The sequence below is a fragment of the Hibiscus syriacus genome, unplaced genomic scaffold, assembly GCF_006381635.1.
Source record: "Hibiscus syriacus cultivar Baekdansim isolate YM2019G1 unplaced genomic scaffold, ASM638163v2 tig00110597_pilon, whole genome shotgun sequence".
NCBI lineage: Eukaryota > Viridiplantae > Streptophyta > Magnoliopsida > Malvales > Malvaceae > Hibiscus > Hibiscus syriacus.
In genome coordinates this window covers 3787038-3811940 of record NW_024062795.1, presented here as the reverse complement: position 1 = coordinate 3811940, position 24903 = coordinate 3787038, and the positions used below count along the sequence as shown (strand labels likewise).

The window sequence follows — 24903 nt, the reverse complement described above, 5'->3', positions numbered from 1 at the left end:
TATTACTTATTTTGAATAAATATAATTTCCCCCCTTAACTTTTTCGTATTTTCCTCAGTTCAAGTTTAAATTATGTTAATTCTTCTTTATTTTATACTAACTATTTTAAAATTCATGTAACTATAAAGTCTTTTTAGTTATTATGTGTATACCAAACATTACTTTATTTATTTTTTCAATAAATTTTATAATCAAATTTGTTTATATAAAATATTTTCATGCGTCCAAATAACAAGTGTAGTAAAATATATTCAAACTTCAGATATTGACTTAGCATGATCCCATTGGACTAATAGTTAATATTTTTATTATAAATTTAATTATATTTCGCAGTGATTAATTATCATTATGGTTATTCATAAACGCATTAATTATATATAAGTAATTGTTACTGTAATTAAAAAGTAAAGCAAAGTTAGACTATAACATAAGTTATAAGTCTAGTCTAATCTTTACATTAATATTTAATTAATTTAATTTTTTAATTTTAACTATGATCAAATAATATACAGATAATATAATTAAATTGCAATTATTTAAAATAATTAAATTAAATAAAAACAATTTAAACTATAATTTAAACATAACTCATGAACTAATAATAAAATTTATTAAAAATATTATTTAATTCAAAACTGAAATTTTAAAATTTTAAAAATACATTAATAAAATTCAAACAATATACAAAAACAAAACCCACATAACCACAGCTTACATGTAATACAGGGACATATGGAAGAGTTTGACCATTTATACATAAGAAATAATGTTCAGATTTCTAGCCCGTTAAGTACAAACCCCACTCGATTCACTTGTAATTTTCTTAGTCCCAATCGAAGCGATCGATAACGGAGATTCGAGGAAAGAAAAAAAAAACCCAAATACATTTTTTTTTCTTTTCTAATAAACGGAAAACTTAGATCAAACTCCCAAATCTGCAATCCCACTTCTTGTAGATCCCCAAATTTTCCCACAGTTTATCGGGAGAAAAGAATAAAGAAGAGATGAGGACACCGAAACGGCCGATCCATGCGGTATCGATGTGGGTGAGACGGCAGCCGCCGAAGGTGAAGGCTTTTTTGGCGGTGGTATCGGGGATGGTTGCGCTGGTTCTTCTCCGATTCATTGTACACGACCACGACAACCTCTTCGTCGCTGCCGAGGCTGTCCACTCCCTCGGAATCTCCGTCCTCATCTATAAACTCACCAAAGAGAAGACTTGTGCTGGTAATTCAAAAAAAAAAAAAAAAACTTTTCTTTTCGCCAGTTGATAAATAATTCTGTATTTTATTATTGAAATTGTTTTCGATTAGTTTGTACCTTAAATTTAATACATTATACATGGGTTTTTTTTCTATTAATTTAGTAATTCCAAAAACTGGTGACGGGTAATCGCTAAAGTGCAAAATTTTTAAGGTTTTGGTTTGGCTGCTATGTGCTCAGTTGAAGCTTTTTTTTTTGCTTTATAGCTGTTTGCTAGGTTGAACTTTTGGCTTTATTTCTCGTTTCTTTCGATTGTAATCATTTTCTTTGTTTGGTGATTTGTATTCAATTCTGATATATAAATCTACAGTTTCGTCCCAAATCTTCTCGCCTATCATGAAGTGTATGAGTTGTGTTTCTTATTGGTGAAGTTGCATTTCATGATACGATGTTGATGGTTTTGATTGAATTTTGTTCTATTTCATTGGAGGATGCTTAATTGAATTCTGATGGGTAGAATATATAAGTTATTATGTGTGGTAATGATCTTTCTATGGTGTTGTATTAACTTTCAATAAAGGGCTTCTTCTTGATGCAAAGGAAACCCCTTTTTTGTTTGTCTCACCAATTCAATAAATTTTATGAGTTTGCCCTCTTTTTACTTGTGCACTTATGCTATTCCTTTCTATTATAAAAAATAGGGTTAATTACCTCATTCATAAATGAACTATACCCAATTCTCAGTTTTATACATAATGTTTAAAAATTCTCGATTTCATACATGATGTTTTCTACCGTTAACGGGTTCAGCCATTTCCTTCACGTAAGGTGACATGGCACTTAAAAAAATGTTTTTTTAATTAAAAAAATAAAGAAAAAATTAAAGTGCCATGTGGCATTTTGTCAGGGTTCCATGTCACATTTTGTGACGGAAATGAGTGAATCCGTTAACTGTAAAAAACATCATGTATGAAATCAAGAATTTTTAAACATTTTGTATGAAACTGAAAATTTGATATAGTTCATGTATGAATGGAGTAATTAACCTTAAAAAATTTGCAATTTTTATGGTATTCTCCTAACTGTTAGGCAGGGCTAGAATGTTTGATTGATAAAGAAATGCAGCTTTTTGACCAAAAGGAGCTTCTCTCTCTCTCTCTCTCCTGATTTTCCTGCAACGCTTAATGCTTGCTTGTTATTAAATGTAGTATGTCTTATAATCTTTGTCAGTTGTTTACACAACATAGATGATTTAATTGATTAACCTCTCAATTACTGAGTGTAGAAAGTCTTTACTGATGAAAATATTGGTTTTGTTCAATTATTTGAAAATATTTTGGAATGGTTGCAGGATTATCACTCAAATCCCAAGAACTAACAGCTATCTTTTTAGCTGTTAGGTTGTACTGCAGCTTTGTCATGGAATACGACATTCACACCCTACTTGATTTAGCCACGTTGGCTACAACTTTGTGGGTTATTTATATGATCCGTTTCAAACTGAAGTCCAGCTACATGGAAGACAAGGACAACTTTGCGATATATTATGTTGTGAGTTTTTATCAGTCTTATTTGCAGTTATATTTATGCTGTTCTGTCCTACAAATTGTTGGGTTTAGAGTTGAATCCTACGAGCTTTATCTCCAGTGTTTCCTTGTTAAGAGGTGGTCTTGTTTTCTTGTAAAGCTTATTCTCTCAATATATGATATTCATGTAACGTTGATATAGAATATATCCATGCTTACTGAGGCAAATTGCTGCAATATCTGCATACTAAAAAATATAGATCTCCTTTCCTTCAAATCTGTTTCTTAAATAAAAGATCTACTTAGTTTTGACTTGTTTTGTTCTTTCTTCTTTTTCGTGTATAGTCTTCTAACTGTCTCTATTCAGCTGTAATTTGTCTTCAGTTTCCCTTGGTGCTTGTTTGTTTTAAATACCACTTTGAAAGACACCTTATACCTCACTCTTCTTGTTTTGATTCAGTAGATTCTATCTTGTAACCAATTAGATTCTCTGTTCCTTGAGTTGTTTTTTAAACATATTCTAGAAAAGTAGAAATAATCCCCTTGCTTTTGAATTTTGATTCAGGTTGCCCCTTGTGCAATACTAGCTCTGTGTATTCACCCATCAACTTCTCATAATCTAGTAAACAGGATTTTCTGGGCATTCTGCGTGTATCTGGAAGCTGTTTCAGTTTTACCTCAGTTGCGAGTGATGCAAAATACTAAGGTAAAAATTACTTAGATGGTAGATATACTTTCATAAGGTTCATAAATATACCATCTTTAACTCATCTTCTTTTTGTGTTTTCAGATTGTTGAGCCTTTTACAGCTCATTATGTATTTGCCTTGGGTGTTGCAAGGTTCCTCAGCTGTGCTCACTGGGTTCTACAGGTTTGATCTTTTGACATTAAGGGTCTGTTTGTTTGGCTGTAATTGGTTTTCTGGAAATTGAATTACTTTAATTTGAATTCTGGAAAATGAATTACATTTCTGGAAAATGTTTTCCGTAAAATGAATTATATTTTTCTGAAAAACATCTGGAAAACATTTTAGGATGTTCGGAAGATGTTGTTTAAACCTTTTTTTCCACTTGTTGATGAGTTTTTTAAAAATTATTTATTACAAATATTAAATACAATAAATAATATTATTTATCATAAAACTTAATATTGTTATTTTTAAAATATTAAAATAATTTATTTATTATTATTATTTTTATAATTTTATTAATAAAAATATTAATATTGGTATATTTTATTGAAATAAAATATTATAAATTATATTAATTATTTATTAAAGTAATAGTGTTATATTATATTTTAAAAATATTAATTAGTATATTTTAAATATCTTTATTAAAATATTATTAGATTATTATATTAATATTAAATATATAAATAATATTATTCATTATTAATAATTTAATAATATTATTTCTATGAAATTAATAAATAATATAAATTTTATTAATAATTTATTATATATTATTAAAATAAAAAATAATCAATTATATTATTATAATATAATTGATTATTTTATTAGAATATTAAAAATATTATATTATATTATTAGAAATATTAATAAATATATTTTAAATATTTTAATAATTAATATTTTGATTAAAATGATATTAAAATATTTTATTAATATTAAATTCATAAAATAAAATTATTTTGAGTATTTATTCTTTGAAGTGAAAAGCTTGAAAAATGACTTATGGAAAATCAGACCATAAGTCATTTTCTAGAAAACACAAAAGATATTCTGTTGACCAGAAAAATATTTTACGATGACCAACCAGTTTTCCTCTAACCAAACACTGAAAAACATTTTCCGGAAAACGAATTACGTGAAACAAACACGGGATTTCGGGGAAAACCAATTACGGAATTGGTTTTTCCCCAAACAAACAGACCCTAAGTTGAACTTGATCAGGTTTCAGTTAGTCAAGTATTAACATTAGCTATTTTGAAATTGAAACTCATTTTGATCATTAAATGGATACCAGTCTGTTTGTTGTAAAATTTACCTACTTTGGAAAATAATAAATAGACAGCTTTGACCTGCATGATGAAGGATCCTGAAGGTTGGATTGAACATTTATTGCCTAGAATGAAGCTGGTTTTTGCGTGTAGATGTCGATGTCATTTTCATTAGCCACATTCGGTTTTAACATATGTATTTCTGTGTAGAGGGGAAGCTTTGTATGATACTGGTTTGAGAAATGTTATTGTGAATCATTACGGGGGTGATTGTTTTAAGATGTTAATTCATTCTCTACTCCTTTCTACAGGTTTTAGACAGCCCGAGGACGCTTGCTGGTAGCCCTGGGTTATGGATTGTGGCCTTCTATGGTTCTTATATCGGAAATTGTTCAAACTTTCATTTTAGCAGACTTCTGTTACTATTATATCAAGAGGTCGTTTACAACCTTTGTAATGTGGAACTAAGTATTATAGTCCGACTACATATCAGTGTTTTACTTACATAATCATTTATGCTTTTGCAGTGTCTTCGGTGGGCAGCTTGTTCTCCGTCTCCCCTCAGGTGTGGTATAAGTGAAGATGCTGTTTTTGCTGCGGTCCATGAGGTGGCTGCCGAAAAAAGCATAACTTGTTTACAAATGTGACTTGTTGTCCTTGTTTAAGTTCTGGTTTTTGCTCTCGACACATTTCTTGTGACTGCAAATTAGTGGACTGTAATTTTCGGGATGCAGTAACTTTGAGCAGATGTTTGTAGGGAAAACATTTCATAGATGGATTAGTGTTTGATGTCAAATGCCTAATCTGTTTGCTTATATAAAGTTATTTATTACAGACAATTCCTACATGTGGAGGGTGAAGAAAGTTCTACCTTGCATTATAAAAATTTTCATTCATGGCAGGAGTATTATTTATACATTAACAAATGTAGATGTCCTAAGTAATTTCTATTGTTAAATGAAGGCCGGCATCACCTCTGGTGCTGTCGATGAAATAATTCTTGACAGTTGTGTTGGGACGGGTTATACTGGATATGGTTATATTGCAGTGAAGGGTTTTATTGCTAACCTTTTTTGCAAGATTCGTCAAATGATCCATGCAACGGTTACCCTCGCAGAGAAGATGATGGATCTGGATAACCTAATCTCCCTGCGTTAGTGCTAAACAATTCTTAATCAATGTGTCCGATGAGTACTCAACCTGAAAAGGACGGCTGTGCATATAAACCACAATAAGTGCATCAAGTTCCACGATCAATCACGACAACCCGATTTCTTTAGCTAAACACAGACCTTACCCAACACACCAAAGCTATGCATTCACCCGAACTCCATCATAAAGCCTAGAATCCAAGCTCCATTTTTTTATCTCGCAGAAGACCACCAGCTGCCGAAAGGGGTGTCATCCAAATTGAGCAACATCACTCCCAGCCAATGGTGGATTTAGAAATTTGAAAATGGAAGTCTAAAATTTTAGTACATTTATTTTTAAAAAATTTGGTAAACTTTCTTATTTTTTTTCATTATCCCCTTAACACATTAGACTAGTTTTTATATATTTTTTAAATAATAAGGATGCACTTGGCCCCCTAGGAGCTTAGTGCATCCACCCATGCTCTCCGCTATGTTGTCATTATCTTCTATTTTATAGGATCTTAGCTTTGTTTCCTAGCAAATAATATTCCAGGCTATTCATTATAAATATCTTAGGAGTTGTTTTCATCATTTCTTATCTTGGAAATTCGCTCACTGGACATAAATCTCAAGTGATTTGGCATAGGGAGGGGATGTTGAGACACCTTGGAAAACTTGTGTTTCGGCTTTTCCAAAGCACAACAACCAAAAACATTCCCCATGCTACCTGTACTGTACAGAAGACAAACTTCGCAACCAAATATGAACATTGATTTGTGTTAATTTTATCATCATACTTGAACAAGGTCTTTCCTACTTTACACCATAAAATTGTTCAAGTGTATTAATTTAAGGGTACGCTTCATTGAGGAATAAGGGCTTACCTAAAAAAGGATATTTTTTATCTAAGTATATTACATGAAACCAGTTTTTTTTTTTTTTTTTGTGAAGAAAAGAAACTATCATCGGCTAATTTGAAACGAACATGATCCCATAAGTGTGGGGATTTGATCGAACTGAGGTATGATCTGCAATGATATTGAAGTTCATGCAAATATCCAATTTTTAAGTTTAAAAAGTCAAATGCTCCAGCCTAGCAGCCACATAAAGAAATAAATCAATTGCACCACTTCTCAACCTCAACCTCTTTTAAAATTCAACACGTATGATTTGCACACTATATACTAATAATTATCTAACTGGAAATGCTAAACTCGCAAGCATAAAATTTATAAGTTATGGAGTGCATATCAAAATATCTTCTGTAAAGGTTCCTGTAGCAGACGCATGAAGGAACTTTAGAATTAAAAGGAATAAAATAATATATAGCAGCCAATATATTTTAACTTTCTTCTTGTTCAAACTGATGATCCTTGCCTATATATTTGGATAACAACATGTGCAGTTTCATGCAGCAAAACGGGGATACATTTAACACAGAAAAGGGCTTGAGCCGATAGAGTTAAATAAAAAGATGGCAGGAAATGGGATTGTTGCAGATGAAGAAAACATCTATAATGACAATAAAGTCCAGCCTCTTGCCTCTACTCCAACGTAATTATGCACCGAATTTCTTTTACTTCATTTTGAGGCCTAATTATGTTTAAGTTAGGTTAAAGTGTCTTTCATTTTTGCAGGCCAGGGAAATTTAAGGAAGAAGTACCAGAGGAAAAAATCCCATTATCGACCAAGATGTTAGGCCTTGAAGACCTTTCCTCCTTGGAGGTTAGTGCATGAATTGCTAGATATTAATTTGTTGTTAAATTTTAAGTTGACATGCATTGTTTAACAATCAAAATGGTGTTGGATCATAGGTATGGAGGGCTTCTTTGGCAGAGCTTCTTGGCACAGCGGTGCTGGTTTTTGCATTGGACACCATTGTTATCTCGACATTGCAGACCGAAACAGAGGTACCCAACCTTGTGATGTCCGTCCTGATCGCCTTCGTCGTTGCGGTTCTCCTCCTAGCTACTTACCCCATCTCCGGAGGCCATATCAATCCGATTGTTACGTTTGCTGCTTTACTTACCGGCCTGGTTTCGGTTTCCAAAGCCGCCATATACATTTTGGCTCAATGTGTTGGTGGCATACTAGGTTCACTAGCACTCAAAGCCGTGGTTAACAGCGGCATCGAACGAACATATTATCTGGCAGGGTGCACCGTGACTGTTGTTGTACCGGGCGAACATGGTCCAACCGTGATCGGCCTGGGGACGAGTCAGGCCCTTTGGCTTGAGATAATTTGTGCCTTTGTGTTCCTTTTTGCTTCAGTGTGGATGGCTTTTGATGGTCGCCAAGCTAAGGCTGTGGGGCGAGTTCAAATATGTGTTATATTGGGAATAGTGTTGGGTCTTTTAGTGTACATTTCAACTGCGGTTACTGCAACAAAAGGCTACGGTGGTGCCGGGCTGAACCCGGCTCGATGTTTCGGTCCAGCTGTTGTTAGAGGAGGCCACCTTTGGAACGGACACTGGATATTTTGGATTGGACCGGCCATTGGGTGCGTGGCGTTTGCTCTATATGTTAAAATGATTCCACGTGAGCATACTCACAGCTACTGATTAAACGAACAAACATTGGTGATAGTCAGAGAGGTGTAAATGAATCGAGCTTAAACGAATAAGGTTATATTCATGTTTGTTTGTTTATTTTTTAATGTGTTGTGTCCGGTTCGTGTTCGTTTAAATTTATAATATCGTGTTCGTATTCGTTTATTTATTTCTGAAGGTGTTCATGTTCGTTTATTTATTATTCGCGAACATGTTCATTTAATCTTCATAAACATGTTCATTTAGCGTTCACAAGCATATTCGTTTAATGTTCAATTAGTGTCCGTTTAGTGTTTGTTTATTATCGGTTTATATATTCAATTTTTAGTTTTATCCTTTCATTTGTAAGCTAAAGAAAAATGATAAAATTACACCACTAGTGCTTAAACTCCTTAAAATCCACAATTTAAATTTCAACTTTTATCATGTGTTCAATTAATCTCTACCTTCACCAGTATTTAAAATGTAAAAAAAAAAAGAGAAGTGGATAAACAAGCTTGTTCATGAACATAAATGAATGAGTCGATAAACGAACATATAAACGAGCTTGTTCGTGAACATAAACGAATCAAACACACGTCTGTTCATGTTCTCGTTTATTAAATGAACGTAAAAAAATTGTTCATACTCGTTTATTTAACTTAACGAACGAGCATAATACAAACGGTTCACGAATAGTTCATCAAACGCTCTGTTCATTTACACCCATATGCATAGCTTATCCCTAAATATTTTGCCTTTGAAAATGTAATTAATAATAAAATAGCACGAGGTCCGTTTTAGCTAATTATATTAGCTTTCAAGGACACAAGTTGCTTTCATCTTACTTGCAAGTTAAAGTTATTGTAATAATATAATTTATTTCATTGGCAAAACCGATGGAATTGCACAGAAATAACTTAAGCTACTGGTAATTTTCATAAACCAAAATCGATGGCGTATATTTTCCTGAAAAATAAAAACGATTTTGTAGAGACAATGTATGATTTCGATCGATGACATGTGAGGTAAGAGACGAAGAGTTAGGTTACTTTAATAAAGGCACAATACCAAAAATAAGCCTCAGCATTTATTAATAAATAATCATTTTGACCTCTATTTTCTTTTTTTTTAGAACATTTTGACGCCCAACGTTTCACTTTGGGGCAAAAAACTCCCTCTATAGATGAAAATTATTACTTAATACACGATTAACGCTCTAAACTAAGAGTTTTTTTTAACTTAAAATGAAATGTTCATGGCTAAAATGCATTAAAAAAAAGGGGACAAAATAACTATTATGTCAAATGTTAAGGGTCTTTAAATAAAATATTAGAGCCAAAATACTCTAAAAGATAGAATATATGACAAAATGATCATTTTAATAAACGTTGAGAACTAATTTTAATATTATACCTTTAAAAAAAACCTTTAGACACCACCAAAAACGTTGTTTGACTGCAGGCATTTTGTCCGTAAAAATTAATTTAGGGGTGAATCTAGGGGACTAGTAGAGCCTCCGGTCCCTTCTAAATAGGAAAAAAAATGGTTTGACTCCTTTAATATTGTTATAATTTGATACAATATCAAATTTCATTTCATCTCCTAGATTGATAAAAATGCATTTTTATTTGTTAAAATTCTAAAGATGTAAATCAATATAATGATAAAATTGTGTTGACTAAAAATATTATAATTCGATTATGATAAAAATTTAAGGATGAAGTCTTAAGAGATGACGAACTTATAGAATTCTAATTAGAGTGAAAATAAATTATCAATAAAAATACCAAAAAATATTTAAAATATATAATAACTTAAAATTTTAAGGAAGTGACGGCTTTCAACCGCTCGTTTCGATGTATCTCTATACATACAAGTTGTAATGAAACGCATCAATTAATGGTTCTTGATAAGTCATTAGATGGATAATGCTTTAAAATGTTCTTTTATGTGACTTAAATTGTTTATTGAGGAATAAGGGACTTATCTAAGGAAAGGTATAGTAATTTGGATTTTATAATATATTACGTGAAACACGTTTTTCGTCAAGAGGGGAATAGAAATTCTCATAGGCTAATTTGAAACGAACATGATCCCACAACTGTGTGGGGATTTGACCGAACCCATGTATATATGATATGTAATAAAATAATTGCACCAACTCTTAACCTCAATCTCTTTTAAAATTCAACACGCATGATCTGCACAAGTCATAAGTAGTATAATATATATCTAACTGGAAATGCCAAACTAACAAGCATAAGAATAATTATAAAATGCACAAGTTATGGAGTACACATCAAAATATATTCTGAAAAGGATACTGTAGCAGAAGGATGAAGGACCTTTGGGATTAAAAAAATTGATATAATATAATATAGTATAATAATGACTTAATTGTAAAATAAGTGTTCAAAATATAATTTTTATCTGTTTTAAGAGTATAAACTTTTTTTTATCAATGTAGAAGTTTAAAGTTTTTCGTTACTATTTTAAGGTCAATATTGTCACAATCGTTAAAAAATTTCTTCAACTACACAATATGTGTTACCTTTATAAATTTTTTATTTAAAATAATTTAGAATTATTATTATTATAAAAATATTAAATCTTTCTAAAATTCTAAAAAAAATCCTAAAATCTTTATTCTCTAATCCCAAATCTTACTATTGTTGTCGACAGTCACTGTCGTCGTCTGACCCTCTACTGTTAATTATCCCCTTATCATCACCTCAATCTCTAAACTTAACTCCTTAAATCTCCTTAAACCCTAAATTCATAAGCCTAATACCTAAATCCCTTCCAACCGCCCCTTCTCCCTTCCCTCAAAAATTCATCGTTGGCCAAGTTCTTTTGTCACACCCCCATTATCATCATACTCCTATTTTGTTTACTCATTTTTCTTTTTTTCTTGTCGATAATTGTTCGTCTACACATCTGTCAACGTCATTCGACCTACATCATTCACGAAAAGGACATCAGTGGTGGCTAATTTCAATGGCAAAAGATGAGATTTAGGGATTAGGGATTATATATTTAGGTTTTAGAAATTTTAAAATTAGAGTTTTATGAATTTTTATGGAAAATACAATAAATTATGTTTTCCAAAAAAATAGAGGAAAATAAAAATTAAGTCACATCTCAAACAATGATTGATCGATTAATTTTTAATGATTTCTTTTAACAACCGTGATAGAAATGACTTTAAAATAATAACAAAAAAACTTTAGGCACTAATTTGATTTAAAAAAAAACCTTAAACTCCAAAATAAAAAATAGATAAAGTGTTGATCACTTATTTTTCAATTAATCTTAAAATAATATACTACAGCCAATATATTTTAACTTTCTGATTGTTCAGCAGTCATGATTCCCTGGGTATATATATGGATAACAAGATGAATAGTTTCATGCAGCAAACAGATACATTTAACAGAAAAAAGGGTTTGAGCCGATAGAGTAAAATTGAAAGATGGCAGGGAATGAGATTGTTGCAGATGAAGAAAACATCTATAATGACAATAAAGTCAAGCCTATAGCCCATACTCCAACGTAATTATGCATCGAGATTGGTTTACTTCATCTTGAGGCCTAAATCATGTTTAAGTTAGGTTAAAGTTTCTTTCTTTTTTGCAGGCCAGGGAAATTTAAGGAAGAACCCGAGGCAAAAGTCCCATTATCGACCGAGGTGTTAGGCCTTGAAGACCTTTCCTCGTTGGAGGTTAGTGCTTGAATTGCTATATGCTTAATTTGTTGTTAAATTTTAAGTTTCCATGCATTGTTTAACAATCAAAATGGTGTTGGATAATAGGTATGGAGGGCTTCTTTGGCAGAGCTTCTTGGCACAACGGTGCTGGTTTTTGCATTGGACACCATTGTTATCTCGACATTGCAGACCGAAACAAAGGTACCCAACCATGTGATGTCCGTCCTTATCGCCTTCGTCGTTGCGGTTCTCCTCCTAGCTACTTACCCAATCTCCGGCGGCCATATCAATCCGATTGTTACGTTTGCTGCTTTACTTAACGGCCTGGTTTCGATTTCCAAAGCCGCCATATACATTTTGGCTCAATGTGTTGGTGGCATACTAGGTTCACTAGCACTCAAAGCCGTGGTTAACGGCGGCATCGAACGAACGTATTCACTAGCAGGGTGCACCGTGACTATTGTTGTACCGGGCGAACATGGTCCAACCACGATCGGCCTGGGGACGAGTCAGGCCCTTTGGCTTGAGATAATATGTGCATGTGTTTCTTTTTGCTTCAGTATGGATGGCTTTTGATGGTCGCCAAGCTAAGGCTGTGGGGCGAGTACAAGTCTGTGTTATATTGGGAATAGTGTTGGGTCTTTTAGTGTACATTTCAACTACGGTTACTGCAACAAAAGGCTATGGTGGTGCCGGGTTGAACCCGGCTCGATGTTTCGGTCCAGCTGTTGTTAGAGGAGGGCACCTGTGGAATGGACACTGGATATTTTGGATTGGACCGGCCATTGGGTGCGTGGCTTTTGCTCTATATGTTAAAATGATTCCACGTGAGCATACTCACAGCTACTAATTAAACGAATTAGTAACATTGTTTCTTGGTTATATAAGTGTTGAATTGTTGTTGTTGTTGGAAAAAATACATGTTGAGTGTAGCTTATTCTGGAATATTTGCATGTTCAAGTTATTGTAATAATATAATAAATGTCATTGGGTAAATAACATTTAATACTTAAACTTTGATATTTTTCTAATTTGGTCTCTGAATAATTTAGAATTAATTACACAAAAAACCTTCAAACTACAACACATATTAGATATCATCCTCAAATTTAAAAAAAGTAATTTTGATATTGAAATTCGAACTAAATTTAAGAGCTGTTGTGATTGAAACTGATAAGGAAATTTGATTTTTAATCGAGCAAGGTAAAGACAGAGATTTTATCTCTCTTCGTTCTATACATTGTTGAGCTTCTTCGATTACATTAGAGGTTAAAATTGTGTAATATATCTCGTGACGGAAATAAGGTGACAGACGACGTGACAAGATTAGCATGGAACCTTTCATTTGGTATTTAGACGTTTTGATCTCCACCTTCATAGATTGAGGTGTTAGTTCAAGATAAAATTCAGGCCGGCGCAAGGAGCTTAGTGCCTTAGGATATCAGTCCATTCGGTTTTCTTTCTCTTGCATTCAAAATAAATACCTTTTAAGTTAAATTAGCGTTGAAGTTTTTATAACATAAATCAATTCCAAAATTTGTTTAATCTAAAAACTATTTATTCTGAATTATGTAATGGATTAATCGATTTGATGTGTTTGAATCGTAAGATTAAATCTGTGTTTTTTCTTCTCTTTTTAAGAATCAATTTTTGTACTCGCAATTTTATTTTAGATTTTCTGTTTTAGTTTCAGGAGAGGAAATAAGTTGGGAATAGAATAATGGGAAAAAGAAGACAATGTTTGCTGCGTCAGCAAGTATATCCGCTAGTATATCACCAATAACAAACTGTAAGCATAGCATCGTTCATTTCGTTACTCGATAAGCTATTCCTCTCATCCCCTCTCTCTCCTTTCAATGGATTCCAACGTAATCTTCTTCTCTTCTAAGTTCCAAACCCCAATTCTCACACCTTCTTTTCCACCCCCCTCTTCCACTTCTCGCCCTCTAATCACCCGACAATTCCTTGGTTTCACTCACAATCTATGGCCACCCGGGGGTTCTTCTCTCAGGAAGAAACGCCAAAGCTTGGGATTTACGCGCCTCCAATCTCCTCGATTTGTCATCAGATCTTCTATAGACTCCAATTTGGTTCTCGTTGTCATCGGTGTAACCGCATTATCTGCTTTATCTCTTGCTTTCTACAATCAGATTTTGAGAAGGAGCGCGACTTCAAAAAAGGTAAGTTAACTGATTGAATTGGAGGTTTCAACTTTGTTTAACATAAGTTTTTCTAAAGTGGGCTGTTGTTTTGGTTGTTGGTTTTCACTATCTGTTTTTTTTATATTAAGTGTTGGGATTATGGTAGTTGCACAGCTAAAATTGAGAAAGCTGGTTTAAGCACTCTGGTAATTATATTTTTTGTAGACCGAACTTTGGGGCCAACTTATTTCATGATAATTATGATGATTTTCCTTTCTATATTAGGATTTACTGAATTCTGACATTTGGGTTGCCTTTGGGTTTAATTGAGTTTATTTTATGAAGTTTCTAACTTTTCTAATATGATATCCATCCGCAGGTATCTGGTCCGTCACGGTCTGCTTTACCTCAACGACGAGAAGGAAAAGATGTGGTGATCCAGACTGTTGACAGTCAGAATTTGGAAATGGGTGATCTTCAAAGGGATACTTTTACAAAAGAAAATGGTGGTTTTACTAAAAACATGGGGGAGGTGAATGATGCTTCTGAAAGTAGAGAGGTGCTTTTGCAAGAAACTACTGTGGCGAATGGTGATTCTCTATTGGCTAAGGCATCTTCTAAAATTAAAGAGGCGCTTTTGCAAGTAACTACTGTGGTGGATAGCGATTCTCTGTTGGCTAAGGCATCTTCTGAAAGTAAAGAGGCGCTTTTGCAAGAAACTACTGTGGTGGATGATCATTCTCTGTTGGCTATGGCATCCGAGTCAAATGGTTCTGATTTCCTTGCATCTAATGATAATGATTCCGATGGTGTTCCTTTAGAATCTGGAACTACTGTGGTGGATGGTGATTCTTTGTTGGCTAAGGCATCTTCTAAAAGTAAAGAGGCGCTTTTGCAAGAAACTACTGTGGTGGATGATCATTCTCTGTTGGCTAAGGCATCCGAGTCAAATGGTGCTGATTTCCTTGCATTTAATGATAATGATTCCGATGGTGTTCCTGAAGAATCTGGAACTACTGATATACCTCTTCAACCGACTGTGCAGCTGGAATCAGGAGCAGGTCAGTCACTTGAGTCTGACACAGAAAGGTCTGAACTTCTTTTGGAAGAAGTTGAGAGAGTAAATGGATTTGAAGCCGATTTCCCCAGACTATCTATAAAGCCAAAGTCTAGTACTTCTTCGGCTCTTGTAGAAGATGTTGTGGTCCTTGTAGGAGAAAGTGAAGTTACTAGAAGTTATGACATATTCAAAGAATCTGGTAGAGAAGAGCTTCACACTTTTTATAAGGCTGACCAGTCGGTGGAAAAATATTCAACAAACTTGAATGGTTTGACCCTAAAACCAGCGTCTTCTCATATTCTCTCTCCACATACCAATAGGTTTTCTTCACTGAAACTGAAGCTGAATGGTGAAGTAAACAGAGACCAGTTATCAGCAACGAATTCTCTCCAAACAGCAGGTTATGCCAAAAAAGACATCTGTCATTATGATCCCTTTTTAATGTATGTTGTAGTTAGCATTGACATCTTTCCTTTTTTCTTTTGATCCATATTTCAGCAGTTTGTCCTGAATTTTAGCTTTTTTTAGTTATTAACATTGTTTGGACACTTCTTATCCAGAAATGATCGAAGGAAAAGTAAGTCAGCCATATTTGCAAGGAGGCTTTTCTCACAAAGGAAAATATTTCGGAAGACATAGGGAACCTCCAATAGACGAGGAAGAAAAACACTTGATTCAGGAGAAGGATACTAAGTTGGGCCAGTTTTCCTTCCCAAATGGGGAGCTTGCTAATAACAAGCACCATCTTGAAGAGCATTTGAGTTCTTACAACCGTTTACTAAGCCGTGGAAGGTAACTTGCCATTATCTTCATGGTCAGAAACTTTATTTGTCCCCATTTGACAAGACTAATTTAATACTGTATCAAAAGCTTGTCCTAGAAAAGAAATAAAGCTTAGGTGAAATTGATCACTTCTATTATTAGACATTGACATTTTAATTTCGTGTTGTGATCTCTAATAACCATTTATTTTCATCTCTTAATCTTGTTTTTGATTCATAATAGGTTAAGTGACTGTGTAGATTTGCTTGAAGATATGGAACAAAGGGGTTTGCTGGATATGGATAAGGTAGGACTGGTAATTTAGCTACATTTCTTTGGTTTTTCCAGAGAAAAAAAGAGTGGTGTTAATGTTATTCTCTTTTATGAGAACATCAAATTCTTTGGTTTCAGGTTTATCATGCAAAGTTTTTCAAAATCTGCAGTAGGCAAAAGGCTGTTAAAGAAGCTTTCCGCTTCACAAAGTTGATTTTGAATCCAACCTTGAGTACATTTAATATGCTCATGTCTGTATGTGCATGCTCTAAAGATTCAGAGGGTGAGTCATTATGTGTTATCAGACTGTTAGGTGATTTTAAACACGCAATCTGCACGGGATACTTTTGTTTGAATATGCTTTGAATATCTAATGTCTTTGCAAATTTAGGAGCCTTTCAAGTTCTGCGACTTGTCCTGGAAGCCGGTTTCCAAGCTGATTGTAAACTTTACACTACATTAACATCTACATGTGCCAAAAGTGGCAAGGTTGATACAATGTTTGAGGTGTGGAAACTTCTAGTTTTTCTTGGTACCACCAACTGTTTACATCTTACTGTTACAGTTTGCATTCTCATTCTGCTTTTCCTAATCTTTCCACCCTCACATGAGAATTCTTCCCTCTAAAACTGATTTATATGTAGAAAAAAGAAATCTATTGTTTAATCTTTTTCTGTTTTGGAAATTTGAAATTGAAATTTAATACAAGTAACTTTCTTTCCTAATTTGTTTTTTCTTTGAGTGCAAACTGATAGAAATTTTTTCTTCATATTTTCATTGCATATCACATGCTGACCAAATCTGACAGATAAACATTTGGTGCTTTTGGTCATTCAATTACATTTCTTAAAAGCAATTTATAACTTGCTAGTGAATAGTAATCTGATTGTTAATCTGACTCCATAGGTATTTCATGAGATGGTTAATGCTGGAGTGGAACCTAATGTTAATACATATGGAGCACTAATTGATGGTTGTGCTAGAGCTGGGCAAGTGGCCAAAGCATTTGGTGCTTATGGAATAATGAGATCTAAGGTATTATTATGAAAATAAACTCTTTACTCTTATTTATTAAGAAGTTTTTTTATTCTATGTATAGTTTCTTTACACTGATTAAAGCAATATATGCAGTAGAATGTAAAGCCAGACCGGGTTATATTCAATGCACTTATCACTGCATGTGGTCAATCTGGAGCAGTGGATCGTGCTTTTGATGTGTTAGCAGAAATGATGGCTGAAACACAGCCTATAGATCCTGATCACGTTACCATTGGTGCATTGATAAAGGCATGCTCAAATGCTGGTCAGGTATGCATACCAATTCTTGTCATATTTTCTCTGGTTTCCTTTTTTCCTCTAACAGTTGTCTCAGCATAATTTATTTGCTTACAGGTTGATCGGGCACGAGAAGTATATAAGATGATACAAAAATTCAACATCAGGGGCACTCCCGAAGTTTATACAATTGCCGTTAATTGTTGTGGCGAGACTGGTGATTGGGAGTTTGCTTGCAGTGTCTATAATGACATGAAAAAGAAAGGTGTTGCTCCTGATGAGGTATCCTCTTGCTCCTCTACATTTTCTTTTCTCCTACTTCCCTTTTCCCTCTTTTTTTATCTTTGGAGTCTACATGCCCGTCCCTTTGAATAAAATACTCATTTTGATCCTAGTTCTAAGTTTGTAGGGTCTCTTGTTTTGTGAGTTAAATCTGTGTAGTCATCTAGGTCTGGGGCTTTTCATAATGTTTGTGACACATAATACACCATAGGAGAAAGCTATCTCCTTTTAATTTGGTATTTAAGCATTCAGTCATTGCTCTCAAAGCCACTTCAAGTACAGATTTAGTATTTCAGTTTGTTTAAATCTGATTTCTGGTCTGCGAAACTGACCAACAGAATCTAATTGGTCATCCCACCTGCCTTTTGGCATAAAAAAATGACTGCAATGCCCTTGACTGGATTTGGCGCATTCTTGTTTCAAGATAAACTAGCAGCTCCTATGAATAATATTGTAAGACTTTTAAATAGTCTGAGGTTCACTAAACTTCAATCAATTTTTCCATGTAGGTTGACATATCCTTGATCTCAGATCAGTTGTGATCATTTTTTTCTTTGTTCATTAATTTTTGTTGTTTACTGTATCTTGATTATTCTCTTTCATGGCTCATTTGGCAATAATTATGTTTGCTTTAATGCAGGTGTTTGTCAGTGCATTAATAGATGTTGCAGGGCATGCTGGAAAGCTAGATGCTGCTTTTGAATTGGTACAGGAAGCAAGGAATCTAGGGATTAATACTGGGATTGTGTCATATAGTTCATTGATGGGAGCCTGCAGCAATGTAAGTCTTTCCAGGCATTCTTGTTGTGAAAGTTGATTAGCATATTACCGTATTGAACGTACTAGGACAACACGATATACACATGATATTTAAGGTTTATTCCTGTTTCGAAATAGACAATTGCTGAATCATTTGAATTTTGTGTATTTCTTTGTTCAGCCATGTACATGCTGCATTGGGTCTGACATTGAAATTGACTTGTATGCAATATTTTTAATGCCATCTATACTGTCGTAACAATGATAACTTCTCTGATATATTTCAGGCCAGAAACTGGGAGAAGGCACTGGAGCTGTATGAGAATATAAAGGCTCTTAAACTGAAGTTAACGGTTTCTACAGTTAATGCTTTAATTACTTCCTTGTGTAAGACTCTTATCTGTTATTGTTATTTGTGGCTTCAAAGTTAACAGTTTATTATTGGTTATGCGGCTTTTTTTTTCTCCTTGAGACAAATTATGTTGTTAAATTGTATTAGAGGTCAACGCAACTATCGAACCAAGCATATGGCAAGTAAGAGTTGCTTTAAATTAATAAATAGTTTTTATATTATTTTTTGCCCTTTCCTCAAAAGGTGTATCTATTTTAACCCTTTAAAGGGTTAGGTTAAAGGTTCAGAGCATTGATAATCTTAAAGTATAATACAAAGAACATTATTTGAACATGATAGTTATCAATGATATTCGAGTACAGACTGATACCGTCTTAAATACAGGTGAAGCAAATCAGCTGCCCAAGGCCATGGAAGTTTTGTCAGAGATGAAGAAGTTCGGATTGAGTCCAAATACTATCACATACTCCATACTTTTGGTGGCAAGTGAGAGGTAAGTGCACACTGGAGTCTGGTAGTATCAATGACACATAAACTGTATATGTATGACCCAGTCAACCTCTGAAGTTTGGTGCATTAACTACTGTTTTCCTCCATCATCTGTCTTTAATAGAAATGATGATCTTGAAGTAGGCCTCATGCTCCTCTCTAAGGCAAGAGATGATGGGGTTGCAACTAACCTCATCATGTCCAGATGCATAATTGGTAAGTTTAAACTCTGTGTTACCTAATAGTGCTATGATATTACCTTCTGAATGACTCTTACCTCACTATTATGCTTTCCAAAGGTCTTTCTCAATCCCTCAAAAATTAGTTTCATTATTTGCTGTAGTAAGTTCCTCTTTTGGAACTAATAGAATGTAGTGGTTTTGTTGATGAATTTGTTTTTTTTTTATAAAAAAATACAACTTAAATATCCTTACCATTCAAATACTTTGGACTTTAGCTTCATGTCCATGCGATTAATTTGAAAGCAAAAATGATTTTATAGATAATGTGTTATGCTTTTTGTATTTTAAGCATATGATGCTTGAACTGCTTGGTTTTTAGTTAACACACACAATATATGCCTATAGTTTTAGGTGCACGCACATACATATTCCAAGTGAACTACAGGGCTTTCATACAAAGATCATTTTATGCCCTATAGGTACGCACACATACATACAATCTTCAATGAATTTATATAATCTTTCAGTATTATCTCTTTGTAGACATGTGCTTGCGCAAATTTAGGAAGGCTTGTACGGTTGGTGAGCCTGTTTTGTCTTTTAATTCAGGACGGCCGCATATTGAAAACAAATGGTACATGATTCCTTTGACAACTTTAAGATTGTTTTTAATTAAACCCATTTTTGTCTTTGATCTTAGTAGAAATACTGAAGAGCTGTCAATTTTTTCTTTGTTAGGGGAGGGTTGTATTCTATATGACTTCTCTTTATCATATATTTATGGGAATATTATTCTAAATGATACCTGATAGGCGAACTTGGTCAATTTTTCCTACTTCATGCTAATAAACAAAAATGTTCTGATTGAAAAATGCTATGTATGATTCCTAGTTTCTGTATTTACTTTGAAAACTACAAAAGGTTTTGGCAATAACTGATGTTGATTTCTTGCTTGGATTTTAGGACGTCGGTTGCCTTGACTGTCTACCGTGAAACTATTAATGTTGGTATAGTACCTACCATGGAAGTTGTTTCAAAAATTTTAGGATGTTTGCAGCTCCCTTGTGATGATTCTGTGAGAAGTAGACTTGTTGAGAACCTTGAAGTTACTGCTGATCCATCAAGATACTCTAGCCTTGGTTCACTGATAGATGGATTTGGTGAATATGATCCTCGTGCTTTTTCAGTACTCAAGGTAAGTAATGCTCAACTTTAATTTGCCTGTTCTTTGTGCTCATGATTTGGAATTTGGAAATAGAGGTTATATTCCATGCACGTGATACCCTTTTGTAGGAGGCTGCTTCTTTTGGGATTGTTCCATGCATATCCTTCAAAGAAAGTCCTATTGTTGTAGATGCAAGAGAGATGCAAATTAATACAGCGGAGGTATGTACATCTCTCTCCTCTCGTGGAATATCATAAAAAGTTCCATATCTTTAAGGAACTTTATCTTTTTCTGCAAGGAGGCTAATTGCTTCCTTATGAGAGTGCATTGGAATTTGGAAACTTTATATGCCCTGTAGTTTACGGAGAATATGAATGCTTGAACTGCTTGGTCTTTATAATTTCCTTTGATGATCTATGTAGAAATTTATGACAACTGGAATTCGATTAACCTGAGAAAGTTTCTGTTTTTCCCCCTTGCTTATTTTCTTCTCTCTGCTTTCCCCTTCGGAATTTTATCATTTTTGTTTTGAATTCCTACGTAGTATATTATGTTTATTAGTTCCAATGTACAGAAAACATGAATGAAGTGTCAGAATTTTATAAAGCTCAATGAATTTTATACTGTGTGTGGTTGATTTGTGCAAAGTACATAATGCTTTAGTTAAGAATCTCATAATACTAATTCCTGTGGACAATTTGGTCAGGTTTATCTCTTAAATATATTGAAAGGTCTCAAGCATCGGCTTGCCGCTGGTAATATGATTTCCTTTTCTTTTATTATCTACTCTGGGATTTGCCTCGACTTTTAAATAAATCCCTGATTTGTAAGATTGCTGGAACTATGAGTCTTTTAGCAGAAGACTGTTGATGCAAGGGAAAGAATGTTTCTTATCTTTTCTCTCTAAAAACCTCCATCAGTGGCACTGTTCGGAAGCTGTTCTCTCTTCAGCATCCCTACAACACTAATATCATCTCTTTTAGATTCTTGCCATATAATCTTCAACAATTTACAACCATTTGGAAAATCAGAAATTTTATTGTTTTTGAAGGGGGGAAGCTTGATCAGACAGAATTTTTCTTCTTAGCAAGAGTTAGGCTTGCTTCTTGGTTCCTAGCTAAGCATAAGGATGTTTCTATTCCTAAGGACTCTTTGATTTCTGATCCTTCAATAGGGAATTCTTACTCGTCCTACAATTTTATGAAGTCTTCAATAATCCCTTGGTTACCTCCACCTATGGGTTTCATCAAATTGAATGTGGATGCTGCCACTAGCAGTGATTGGAAGAAAACTGGTCTTGGAGGTCTTTTGAGGGATCATTCAGCTGCAATCCTAGGTTCTTTTCAGGAGCCTGCTGGTTCGGAACCCCCGACATTGATGGAACTTAAAGCTATTCAAAGGGGTATTTCTTTCTTTGCCTCTTTTCAAGGGAGGGTTAAAGATAGGCTGATTGTTGAGAGTGATAGCAGGGTTGCAGTAGACTGGATCAACAATGTTGATTCATGTCCAGTTGTATATGCTTTCATTGTTAGAGATATAGTTGATAATCTTAGAATTTTGGGGGGTTGTTAGATGGGTTGCAAGGACAGCTAATATGGACGCTGATGCTTTAGCAAAGGCTGGTATAGGCTGATTTATGTGGTTTGCATTTTCAGTTTGGTTTTCTGGTTCTTATTCGGACGGGAGTTTGTTGATTGTTGTAAGGGTTATTTGGAATAGATTTACCTACGTTGTAATTATTATTTTCTTTAATGAAATTCTAAGGCACTCTTTTCCTCCTTCCGTTGATTAAGGATCTTCTATATAAGCTCCATTAATCAAGAAGGAGGTTTTTAATGAGGCCTTCAAATCTTATAAAAAAAACCGACTCTCAACTGCTCTTAACAGCCGACTGCTTCTCCCGCAAATTCTTTCCCTTGCATCAACTGTTGAGTATTTTGTATACTGATAATCAAATGGCGGAAACAACTTGTTTAATTGCATAACATTTGTATATGATAGGATTGCTTTCATATTACATTACTAACTTCTGTTAGTATTCCTGGTACTCCGATCTTTGTGTAGGTGCAAAATTACCAAGTATATCCATCTTACTGCCCTTGGAGAAGGCAACATTATTGACATCTGAAGGGGAGAAATCAATTGATCTTGCTGGAAGGTTAGAGGAGCTTCTGCTTGCATAAACAACATTCATGCAGTCATACTACACATCCCAAATATTTAACAGGAGACATTACCACAATCCGTGCTAGATATCTTTAGTACTTTATCATGTGTTACTAATATAATGGTTCAGAAAGTTACTTTTGTTAAAATTAAGGAACACGGAGTTTTCCAACAGTAAGAAAGATATAGACCATTTATGAGGTGGTGGTTATTTTAAGTTGTCGTAGTCATAACCATTTTTGCAGCAGAAACTAGCGGTTATCAGTTTATGTTTCAAGCAATGAGAATATATATCCAAAAATCTGTGAATTGGAATGATGGTTTCTTATGTGAGTTACTGTCTGACAGGATTGGCCAGGCAATTGCAGCACTGCTGAGAAGAATGGGGCTACCATACCAAGGGAATGAATCCTACGGAAAAATCAGAATCAATGGTCTTGCACTAAGAAGATGGTTTCAACCAAAGCTTGCTTCTCCGTTCACGGGAAAACCAGGTGAGTGGAATGCTTCCCAAATGCGATTGGGAAAAGGAATCTCCCATCAGCAACGCAACATTCGAACCGGCAATCTATCTTTGCATTAGAGGTAGAATCTTCAGAACTGATGACATGGAAGCAACTTGGAATAATCAGTTGTGTTTCCACAAACATAAGCTGATGACTTGTACTTTCATGACCCCTCTTCTACTGACTAGATTGATGAGTAGTCGATGGGAAGATAAACATAGAATCTTATCCGGTGATCATTTTGTAGCTAATGAGATTTTAGCTCAAGAACTTGATGAAGTTAAGAACATGGATAAAGAAGCTTGGAATGCAAGATATTTATTTATTTTTTTCTGAAGAAAAAATGTATAGAATCCCTTATCAGCTCAGACATAATGGTATGTACCAAATTCTCAATGCAAAAATAGGTAGCAGTAGAGTTCAGGATCGATAAGAATCTAAGGAGGCATGTGGCATGTCGACCACTGATCACATCCTACACTCATCCATTGCCATTTCATATATAAGATCACCATCTCTTTCCCCAAACAAATGTTAGGCCATATCTGAAACACTGGATAAATATATCTCTCCCCTACAAAGCTCCATTTCCCTTCCTCATCTCACTGCATCCATCGCTTTGACTTGCCTAATATGATCCCATAGCATCTTCATCCTCCTCCTTGCATAAGTATGATACGTTATCACCGTTTGTCAATTAGTTCATGTTTCTTTTCTCTTATAATCTTTATCGCAAATTCTAAAAATAGATCTTGAGCATTGTGCTGAACATTGGTGGAGTTGGCGATGAAGTTGAGGAAATACCCTTAAAAGAAGTTGCTTGTATAAATGAAACAAATGCAGAAGCTTTCCTAGTTCCTGCAGGTGGAGAAAAAAGTAATCATGGAACCAAGACAGGGCTGGTTTTAGGTGATTGTCATGGAATGGATCATCCATTCTTGACAAACCGAAATCTGATGAGAAAGGTTAATAAATATGTTGTTTTATTGTCTATATGGTACAGTTCCATTAAACTAATGCAGAAAAAACAATATTTCAGCATGTCTTTTTTAATTATACCTAAACAACATTTTCAATTACTATCTATAAAACTTTCAGTTACCCCATCCGATCAACTAAAAAAACAACCATCCATAACAAGAAGCGGAAAACAATAAGAAAAAACAATCAAAATTAGAAAAAAAAAATGAAAAAGAAGAAGAAGAAAAACTCACCTTCGACTTTGGTGGATCTCTGACCAGATATGCATAGTTGGTTAGCTGAACTCTGTGTTGCCTAATTGTGCTATGGTTAGCTAAACAACATCAATTGACTTGCAAATCAAACAATAATATATTTGTTTGTTGTTCCTTTTATGTACTGTATTAAAAGTTAATCAGATTGCTTATTTGGATTCAGAAACAAAGAATTTCATTCTCATTCACTCACTT

The 24903-nt window shown here is 34.1% G+C and overlaps 3 protein-coding genes and 1 pseudogene across 6 annotated transcripts; all 4 read left to right on the top strand.

Moving 5' to 3' along the window:
- Window positions 1-810: 810 nt before the first annotated feature.
- Window positions 811-5530, top strand: LOC120133934 (ER lumen protein-retaining receptor erd-2.2-like). The gene is made up of 6 exons (XM_039150425.1): window positions 811-1227; window positions 2555-2754; window positions 3295-3435; window positions 3520-3600; window positions 5003-5128; window positions 5219-5530. Exons 1-6 carry the CDS (start codon window positions 1005-1007, stop codon window positions 5336-5338), a joined length of 891 nt encoding a protein of 296 aa, XP_039006356.1. The 5' UTR covers window positions 811-1004; the 3' UTR covers window positions 5339-5530.
- On the top strand, window positions 2351-23810 carry LOC120133933 (pentatricopeptide repeat-containing protein MRL1, chloroplastic-like). 4 transcript variants are annotated; one of them, XM_039150422.1, is made up of 21 exons: window positions 2351-2368; window positions 13912-14241; window positions 14582-14812; window positions 15068-15662; window positions 15823-16054; window positions 16268-16331; window positions 16436-16580; window positions 16689-16804; window positions 17204-17332; window positions 17432-17605; window positions 17690-17854; window positions 18495-18635; window positions 18901-19000; window positions 19350-19458; window positions 19579-19670; window positions 20180-20270; window positions 20600-20831; window positions 20930-21022; window positions 21508-21556; window positions 22866-22959; window positions 23316-23810. In XM_039150422.1, the coding sequence occupies exons 2-21, from the start codon at window positions 13918-13920 to the stop codon at window positions 23548-23550; spliced, it is 3411 nt and encodes a 1136-aa protein (XP_039006353.1). In that variant the 5' UTR covers window positions 2351-2368; window positions 13912-13917; the 3' UTR covers window positions 23551-23810. The 4 variants fall into 4 exon arrangements, with proteins under 4 accessions (XP_039006353.1, XP_039006354.1, XP_039006352.1 ...); XM_039150423.1 differs by lacking the exon at window positions 2351-2368 and adding an exon at window positions 14906-14929 and having other exon boundaries at window positions 13854-14241; window positions 14582-14761; window positions 15041-15662; XM_039150421.1 differs by lacking the exon at window positions 2351-2368 and having other exon boundaries at window positions 13854-14241; window positions 23316-23596; window positions 23632-23810.
- On the top strand, window positions 7274-8396 carry LOC120133936 (aquaporin AQPAn.G-like). Its single transcript, XM_039150426.1, has 3 exons — window positions 7274-7378; window positions 7462-7549; window positions 7639-8396. The coding sequence occupies exons 1-3, from the start codon at window positions 7299-7301 to the stop codon at window positions 8383-8385; spliced, it is 915 nt and encodes a 304-aa protein (XP_039006357.1). The 5' UTR covers window positions 7274-7298; the 3' UTR covers window positions 8386-8396.
- LOC120133939 lies at window positions 11828-12931 on the top strand (annotated as a pseudogene).
- Window positions 23811-24903: the final 1093 nt, after the last annotated feature.